General features: G+C 37.9%; 1 protein-coding gene across 1 annotated transcript; it reads right to left on the bottom strand.

The window, feature by feature from the left end:
• Positions 1–1,079: 1,079 nt before the first annotated feature.
• nudt12 (nudix (nucleoside diphosphate linked moiety X)-type motif 12) lies at positions 1,080–8,655 on the bottom strand. The gene is made up of 8 exons (XM_062416803.1): positions 8,545–8,655; positions 7,107–7,317; positions 5,785–6,088; positions 4,945–5,221; positions 4,348–4,515; positions 3,830–3,943; positions 3,132–3,331; positions 1,080–2,329 (listed from the first exon to the last, which is right to left on the bottom strand). Exons 2-8 carry the CDS (start codon positions 7,310–7,312, stop codon positions 2,219–2,221), a joined length of 1,380 nt encoding a protein of 459 aa, XP_062272787.1. The 5' UTR covers positions 7,313–7,317; positions 8,545–8,655; the 3' UTR covers positions 1,080–2,218.
• Between the last annotated feature and the right edge of the window lie 299 nt (positions 8,656–8,954).

Raw genomic sequence — 8,954 nt, 5'->3', positions numbered from 1 at the left:
TTAATGGCGTTAATCTCTCAGTCACATGTTGCTGTTATAATGGATCTGTGTAAACTGTGCACAGAGCTCAGCATGTGTTCATATATCAGGAGTCATATTCCTGCTCTGTCTGCACACTGTTGGACTTTTCTTCCAGTAGTGAGTTTGATATGAGAAAAAAAAAAGATGCGTTTTCTATCGTTTATTTGCACGTCATGTCTTCTTTTTTTGAAACAAGTAAAGAGCCTGTTTTGACAATGTAAGGAGTAGAAAGTACAGATATGTGTGTTCACATGTAGAGAGGAAAAATGTGAAACAGCACAGAATGTAACATGATGGATTTAACCTGAAACTTAAAGTCAAAGGTTCAGAATTCAAAATTAAAAACATGTGATGAACAGAGAAGAAGCATTCACATCAACAAATACTTCATTACAAGTAAAAGAACTGCAGTATTATGAGTGATGTAGTATGCAGTATTACAGTAAAGTACTGCAGTGTTATGAGTGATGTAGTATGCAGTATTACAGTAAAAGTACTGCAGTATTATGAGCGATGTAGTATGCAGTATTACAGTAAAAGTACTGCAGTATTATGAGTGATGTAGTATGCAGTATTACAGTAAAAGTACTGCAGTATTATGAGTGATGTAGTATGCAGTATTACAGTAAAAGTACTGCAGTATTATGAGCGATGTAGTATGCAGTATTACAGTAAAAGTACTGCAGTATTACAGTAAAAGTACTGCAGTATACTCAAGTAAAGTACAGATACATGGAAAGTCTACTTAAGTACAGTAACGTAGTACAAATACTTCCCAGCTCTGCTCCTCTGTGACAGGAAACTGATTATATTTTGGGTTGTGGATATAAAAAAGACATTTGAGCAACATTTGGAAAACAATGATTTTTACAGACCAAACAACTATTTGATTAATCCAGAAAATAATTAATTGATAAAGGGAAAAACAATGTGTATAATATGTATGATATTGATGGATTCTTACGCTGTAATATTACGCCAAGATTAGAAAGTAGTTTGATATCGCTGTACATGTTTACATGTTGTTGTTTTACATTAAAAAAAATTTTTTTAAAAACACGTGACTCATCACATATGAAGTGTTGTTTCACATGTGATGCATTCAGGGACGCATGTGGTTTTTGGGTGACATTTGCCCCTGAATGCATGGCGTGTGAAACATCTGAAAACTCTGAAACTACATGTAACTTATAACATGTGAAACATTCAGGAGCAGATGTGTTTTTTTTTTGGTAACATGTGCCCCTGAATGCATCACATGTGAAATGCCCCGAAAAACCGCATTTGCCCCTTAATCTTTGACACATGAAACATTACCCAAAACTCAAATGTACCCCTGAATGCATCACATGTGAATTGCTGTTTCCACATGTGATGCATTCAGGGGCACATGTGGTTTTTAGGTAACATGCTCCTGAATGCATCACATGTGAAATGCCCGAAAACCGCATTTGCCCCTGAATGTATCACATGTTAAACTTCGGGAATTGCTATTTACACATGTGATGCATTCAGGGGTACATTTGAGTTTTGGGTAACGTGTCCTTGAATGCATCACATGTGAAATGCCCGAAAACAAAATGTGCCCCTGAATGCATCACATGTCAATTGCTGTTTCCAGATGTGATGCATTCAGGGGTACAAGTGAGTTTGGGTAACATGGGTCCCTGAATGCTTCATATGTGACACATCTGAAAACCACGTGTCCCTGAATGCATCACATGTGAAACAGCACTTCACATGTAATAAGTCACTTTTTTTGTTTTTAAGTTGTTAAGATGACATAAAATAAAGATTCCCTTTGTTTTTTAAACTTACTTTACTACTTTTTAATATTACTTTTGACGTGTTTTCAACTCTTTAAAATTAAATTGTTGCTTTTGTTATAAAGTGAATGTCGGTGCTGTTTACTTGATTTATTGTCTCAGTGAAAATGTAAAAATGTTTCTGCTCCTTCTGACTGATAAAAGCTTTCTGAGTTCATCCACAGTGCACATTTTCACTTATTTCTTCCTTATCCATAATTCCCAAAGTATGAAACCAGTCCAGTGTTTCTCATATTTCCCATTTGTATACAGTCTGTCTCCTAAAAGTGGAGTTATTCCTTTTTTATGTGACTGAGAGTAAATGAAACCAGAACAACCTGCTGGTTCAGACCGCTGACATCAGCCTGCAGGGAGGTTCGGGTGTTAAAAGGTCAAAGGTTAGAGTTCATGCCGATCCAGTGTCTGATCAGCTGGTGAGCGATGGTTTGTCTGGGAGGAACGCTGAAGTTCGGACTGGAGCCTCTGAACAGAGAGTCGATCACCTGACACACGAGAGAGAGAACGTTTAATAAGTTAATAATGTCAGATAATCATCAAATTATTTCTTCTTATGTTTATTATTTAGAAGTATTATAATTTAGTATTTTAGTATTATTAATTTACTATATAATATTACATGAATTATAATTATTACTGGTAGTAGATGTAATGGTTTAAGATCCTTTAAATGTAATCAGTAGTAGGAAGGAAGTATATTTACATTAAATGTTGGATTTAAGTATAATTTAATACTTAATACTTACTTCATTTACTGATGAAGGCCATAAAATGTAGCTGAAAGCTCCGGTAACTCGACCTTATATAATCTATTTTATTTATTAAAATATTAATATTTTAGTTGTTGTCATGATATAAAATAAAAATATAAAAATAAATTAAAATCGAGTAAAATATAAAATATAAAATAATAAAATTTGAATTAAAGTATTATTATTACTTTGAAAAACAACAACAACCATCTTCTTGACAACTGTACAAACTTAAATTGCTGGAGGCCATAAAATGTAGCTGAAAGCTCCGGTCAGGACCTAATATAATCTATTTTATTTATTATAATATAATTATTGAGGTTGTTGTCATCATCAGTACTAATAATATAAGATATTCCTAATAATTTACATTATTACAGCAGCAAAGTGGACAGTAAAAAAAAAAGGAGCATCAATAGAAATAATTAAAATAAATAAATAATAATAAATAAGTAATAAAAACAATAATAGTAAAACTTATAGTAGAAAATAATAACTGTCATTATTATCAGTGGTAGTTGTATGTTGTTTTTACCTGTTGCCGTGGGAACCAGCGAGCCTCCTCGATCTCGTTCTCGTCCACCTTGATGTCGGTCGACATGGCGACGGCCATGCAGCCAATCATGAGGCTGGATGGCATCGGCCAGGGCTGACAGGAAACGTACTGAACCGGTCCGACTTTCACACCGCTCTCCTCCTCCGACTCTCTCCTCACCGCCTCCTCCATCGTCTCTCCTGGAGGGAGGGGGGGGACACACATCTGAGTGTTTGTGTGTGTGTGTGTGTGTGTGTGTTTGTGTGTGTGTGTGTATCTGTGTGTGTGTGTGTGTGTGTGTGTGTATCTGTCTGTGTGTGTTTGTCTGTCTGTTTCTGTGTGTATGTGTGTGTGTGTGTTTGTGTCTCTGTGTGTGTCTGAGAGAGTGTGTGTGTGTGTGAGTGTGTTTGGGTGTGTGAGTGTGTGTCTTTGTCTCTGCGTGTGTGTGCATCTGTGTCTGTGTGTGTGTGTGTGTGTGTGTCTGTGTGTGTGTGTGTGTGTGTATGTGTATGTGTGTGTGTGTGTGTGTTTCTGTGTGTGTGTGTGTGTGTGTGTGTGTGTGTATGTGTATGTGTGTGTGTGTGTGTGTGTGTGTGTGTGTGTGTGTGTCTGTGTCTCTCTGTGTGTGTGTGCGTGTTTGTGTGCGTGTGTGTGTGTGTGTGTGTTTCTGTGTTAGTGTGTGTGTGTGTGTGTGTTACCAGGCTCTATGAATCCAGCCAGACAGGAGAACATTCCTGGTGGGAAAACTTTCTTCCTTCCCAGTAAACACTGGTTTCCATCAGGATGAATCACCAGCATGATGACCACTGGATCTAAAAACACAGAGCAGGAAGAAAAAAAGCTGCTTTTACAAAAAATGTTTTAAATATAAAAAAAATGTTTTAAATATAAAAAAATGTTTTAAATATAAAATATAAAATTAATAAAGAAAATAAAGAAAATATAAAATAAAATAGATAGTAAAATAAATAAATTAAATTAAATATAAAATAAAAACTACTCCAAAAAATAAAAAATATATATAATAAAAATAAAAACTACAATGAAATAAAAAAAACTACAAAATTAAATTAAATTAAATATTAAATTAAAAAAACTACAATAAAAAAAATCCAAAAAACCCCAAAATAAAATAAAATAAAATAAAATATAACATTTTTAAAACTACTGTAAAAAAAAAGAAAAGAAAAAATGACATGCTCCCTGAGCTTCGTACCGACTCGTGGGTAGCAGGTGTTGTGGACTCCCTTCAGACTCCTGCAGTCAGCATTCAGGCAGCTCCTCTTATATCCTCCTTCCTCCAGTTTGGTGCTGCTGCCGCATGTTGGACAGAAGCTGTAGCGGCTGTGCCAGGCCAACACCGAGCGAGCCTGAGCCACCACTCCTGATGGACCGGAGGGGAAAAGGATTCGTTTTTATTCATCTATAAAGCTTCATTACAGATGTTTTACTAACTGCTGCAGCGGTTTATCCTTCCTGTCGTCCTCCCGGGTCAAATTGACCCCGTCTGTTTTGACTGTTCCTTCTTTCCTCCTTCCTTCCTCCCTTCCTTCCTTCTGTCCTTCCTCCCTCCCTCCTCCTCTCTTTCTTTCCTTCCTCCATCCCCCTTCCTTCCTTTCCTCCCTCCCTCCTTCTCTCTTTCTTTCCTCCCTCCTACCTTCCCCCTTCCTTCTTTCCTCTGTCCTTCTTTCCTTCCTTCCTCCCTTCCTCTTTTCCTTTATCCCTCCCTCTCTCCTTCCTTCTTTCCTTCTTTTGCTTCAGGCCTTCACCATGCTTTGTCTCATAATTGTAAACTTGTCTGCATCTTCCTCACCTGCTTCTTCCTCGCTGAGCTTCAGCAGGTCTCTGTTGGGCGTCTTCGGGAAGGAGCAGCTCTTTTCTCTGCAGCGTTTCAGAAGTTTGGCTGCGTCTTCGTCCGTGCCGACGGCGAACCAAGCGGGAGGATCCCAGATAGAGCCCTCCGTCTGTGAGGAGGAAGAGGAGGAGGGCTTTTTCTTCTTCTCTACCCCGATGAAGATGAGCACGGTGGCTTCTTTCTGGAGGAGATCTTTAACATCGTCGTATCTGAAGCGACACAGTCTGGTCGCTCCCTGTTAGAATCACAAGAGATAAAAACTTTAACTGCTTACTTAAAAAAAAAAGATAAATAGCAATATATTTAAGCAAAGTCATCATGCAAATCAACTATTAGTTTATGAGTCAATGATGTTTCTTTGTGTCCATGTGGTTTAGTTTAAATTTAAAGGGTTAAAATGTGAAAATAAACATATGAATAACTAATTAAATCAAGTCTATCTATCTATCTATCTATCTATCTATCTATCTATCTATCTATCTATCTATCTATCTATCTATCTATCTATCTATCTATCTATCTATCTATCTATCTATCATCCATCCATACATATATATCCATCCATCCATCCATCCATATATCTATCTATCTATCTATCTATCTATCTATCTATCTATCTATCTATCCATCCATCCATCCATCCATCCATCCATCCATCCATCCATCCATCCATCCATCCATCCATCCATCCATATATCTATCTATCTATCTATCTATCTATCTATCTATCTATCTATCTATCTATCTATCTATCCATCCATCCATCCATCCATCCATCCATCCATCCATCTCACTTACCCCTTCAGTCTCCTCCTCCTGTGAGCAGCTGATCATGGGATTCAGGTTGGAGAACAGAAGGTAAACAGTGTCCCTGTCGCTCTGTTTGGCCTCCAGCCAGCCAGCGTCCGTCCTCTTCCCGCTCAGCCGGTCCAACGTCTCTCTGCTGAAGAAGTTCTCCTGCTGGTTGAGGTCAGAGGTCGGCAGGATGCGCCGGCAGCCGTCGTCCGTCCCACTCAGCAGGTTTGAGATGTGTCTGTGACCCCAGAACTTGGCGATATCGTAGGCTGTCTGAGACGAGCCGTTCACTGAGAACTTGTCGCAGCTGGAAGGAGGAAGAGGGAAAATAATTTAGAGATTTATGATGAAGCAAAGAGTTCATCTGTCAATAGCTGCAGGTTTAGTTATTTACAATAAAACTGAACAAATGACTATGTGTTATATATATTAGAGCAGAGGAATCAAACTCATTTTCATTCAAGGGCCACATACAGACCAATTGGATCTCATGTGGGCCGGATCATTAAAAAGATGGAAGGAAGGAAGGAAGGAAGGAAGGAAGGAAGAAAGGAAGGAAGGAAGGAAGGAAGGAAGGAAGGAAGGAAGGAAGGAAGGAAGGAAATAAGAAGGTAAGGAAGGAAGGAAAGACAGGCAAAAGGAAGGAGGGAAGAAAGGTAGGACGGACAGACAGACGGAAGGAAGGAAAGAAGGAAGGACAGACAGAAGGTAGGGAGGAAGGAAGGAAGGAAGGAAGGAAGGAAGGAAGGAAGGAAGAAAGAAGGGAGGAAGGACAGATGGAAGGAAGGACAGAAGGAAGAAAGGAAGGAAGAACAAATGGAAGGAAGGAAGAACGAAAAAAGGATGGTAGGGAGGAAGGAAAGGAAGGAAGGAAGAACAGAAGGAAGAAAGGGAGGAAGGACAGATGGAAGGAAAGACAGAAGGAAGGAAGGACAGATGGAAGGAACGAACGAACGAAAAAAGGAAGGTAGGGAGGAAGGAAGGGAGGAAGGAAGAACAGAAGGAAGAAAGGGAGGAAGGACAGAATGAAGGAAGGACAGAAGGAAGAAAGGAAGGAACGAAGAAAGGAAAAAAGGAATGTAGGAAGGACAGATGGAAGGAAGGAAAAGAACACAGGATGGAAAGTGGGCCGGTTCTGGCCCGTGGGCCGCATGTTTGACTCCCCTGTATTAGAGACTGTTTATAAGAATTATGATCAATTGTAGATGTATAGCCTCGTTTATCTCATAGTTTTGGATGTTTTCTGTCCTTTTAGTGGTTAACAGGCTTTAAAGTTAGATTTATAAGTTTGTATTGATCCATATAGTTTGTAGAGGAGTTTGTACCCGTGTGACAGCAACGTCTCTGCTACATGATAGTGTCCGTTGCGGGCGGCGAACATGAGAGCCGTCCAGCCGTTGTGTCCCGTCTGGTTGAGGAGCGACGGGACGCTGGACAGCAGAGTGGACATCTGGCTCAGGTCTCCTCTGGACGCAGCATCCAGGAACTTCTCCAACATCTCCTCCTTCGCACTCATCTGGAAGCTCGTCATCACGGCTGGAGGAGGAGAACAGGACAGGACATCAGGTTAATGAGTGGATATCATGGGAGGAAGCATTTAATGAGATAAAAGTGGTTAAATTAAATGTTTTTTATGTATTATCTTCATTTATTTTATATTCATCAGCAAGTATTTGGATAATCTATTAATAAGATAAGTCTAGGTGTGTCAAAAATACCAAAGATTTCTGCTTTTCTTTGTTTTATGTCTTTATAAAATGAATATATTTGGCTTTTCTTCTGTCATTATGACAAAGAAAATGCATTTAAAGACTTCAGGAAACTTTAATGATCATTTTTCATAATTTTCTGACATTTTATAGAGCAAAAAAAAACAACCTGCAGACTAATTTGTAATGATAAAAAAACTTGTCTTTGGCGCCATCTGGTGGTCATATGAAAGAACTGCAGATTTATTTGAGTAGATTTAATATAATCATGATTTTTTAATTAAAAAAAGTGAAAGTTTGTACTCAGCTTTACCTGCAGACTGAAGATAAAAAATGTAAACAAACCAGAAAACATTTTTAATCTTGAGGAACTCCTTAAAAACAATACTATGTTCTTGTTTTTAAATTGTATTTTTTAATGTTTCCAATTTTTACTATTATTGGGGTTTTGTTTCAATTGTATGTTTTTTATGTTCTTTGTTTCCAATTCTTACTGTTGAATGTTTTGTTTTTATGTAAAGCACATTGAGTAATAAATAAATAAAGCTGTCTTGCCTTAAAGTAAAACATTAAATAAGACTCTCCTCCTTTGCTCTCATTGGTGCAAACAGCTGTCAATCAATCACAGGATCTGCCTGTTAAGTAACCTTTTATAAAACACCTTGAATAACACGTGTGATACAGAAAAGTCACATTTATATGGTTATATGCAGAATCCTAAAGCTTTTAATAGTGAGTAATGATGATTTATTCAGTTTAATGTGTTTATATTGTTAACTAAAACGACTGTAAATGCTGGTAAAGTATCCTGACTGTTGCATTCAACTAGCTTCAGCCACAGCAGGAAGTAAAGCTCACATTAAAACACCTGCTGACAGTAAACTGCAGAGATTTGATGAGTTAAAGTAGTTTCTTAAAGACCGCTGTCGCTGTTTTTATGAATGACAGCACGTATCTGCGTTAGCCTTTAAAGCTAACTACAGCCTCGTATTCATAACTGCGATTAAAACATGAGATTAAATCCACAGTTTCAGGGTGATTATTAGAGTCTCACCTTGTCTGTACCTCCCTGGTGTGTTTACTCTTCTGTCAGTGAAGCAGTTTCTGCAGGTGAGTCGGTGGAAGGTGCAGTGCTGCGTTCAGGAGCACTGACACTGAACGCAACTGTGCGGCTTTCAAGTGCTCCTGAAAGAATGTGTATTTTAGAGTGTCGCCGCCACGATAATAAAAGAAAAGGATTTGCTGATATATAACAAGATATTTTTCATGTGCTGTTTTTTTTTTCTTCTACTTATTGCACCTTCCTGACTATTTTATGTTTATTATTGTATCTTAACAGTAGTTGAAAAGGGTTACTTAAGTAAAAGTACAGTAAAGTTTCCATGTATATGTTATTTTATATTGTGTAATAATCTTTTCTTTTATGACAGTTACTGTTTCCTCCTGGACTTATTATCATGTGTT

This window comes from Scomber scombrus, chromosome 4 (assembly GCF_963691925.1).
Source record: "Scomber scombrus chromosome 4, fScoSco1.1, whole genome shotgun sequence".
Taxonomy (NCBI): domain Eukaryota; kingdom Metazoa; phylum Chordata; class Actinopteri; order Scombriformes; family Scombridae; genus Scomber; species Scomber scombrus.
The sequence above is the reverse complement of the archived record's forward strand: the minus strand, read 5'-3'. Positions and strand labels throughout refer to the sequence as shown.

Bases quoted from the DNA above. Each gene is read 5' to 3' on its own strand.
- nudt12 (XM_062416803.1), bottom strand. From the start codon at position 7,312: ATGACGAGCTTCCAGATGAGTGCGAAGGAGGAGATGTTGGAGAAGTTC. The intron at 3,944-4,347 runs GTACGAAGCTCA...CTGTGTTTTTAG, and splicing joins CACCTGCTACCCACGAGTCG to ATCCAGTGGTCATCATGCTG. The intron at 3,332-3,829 runs GTAACACACACA...CCCTCCCTCCAG, and splicing joins GGCTGGATTCATAGAGCCTG to GAGAGACGATGGAGGAGGCG.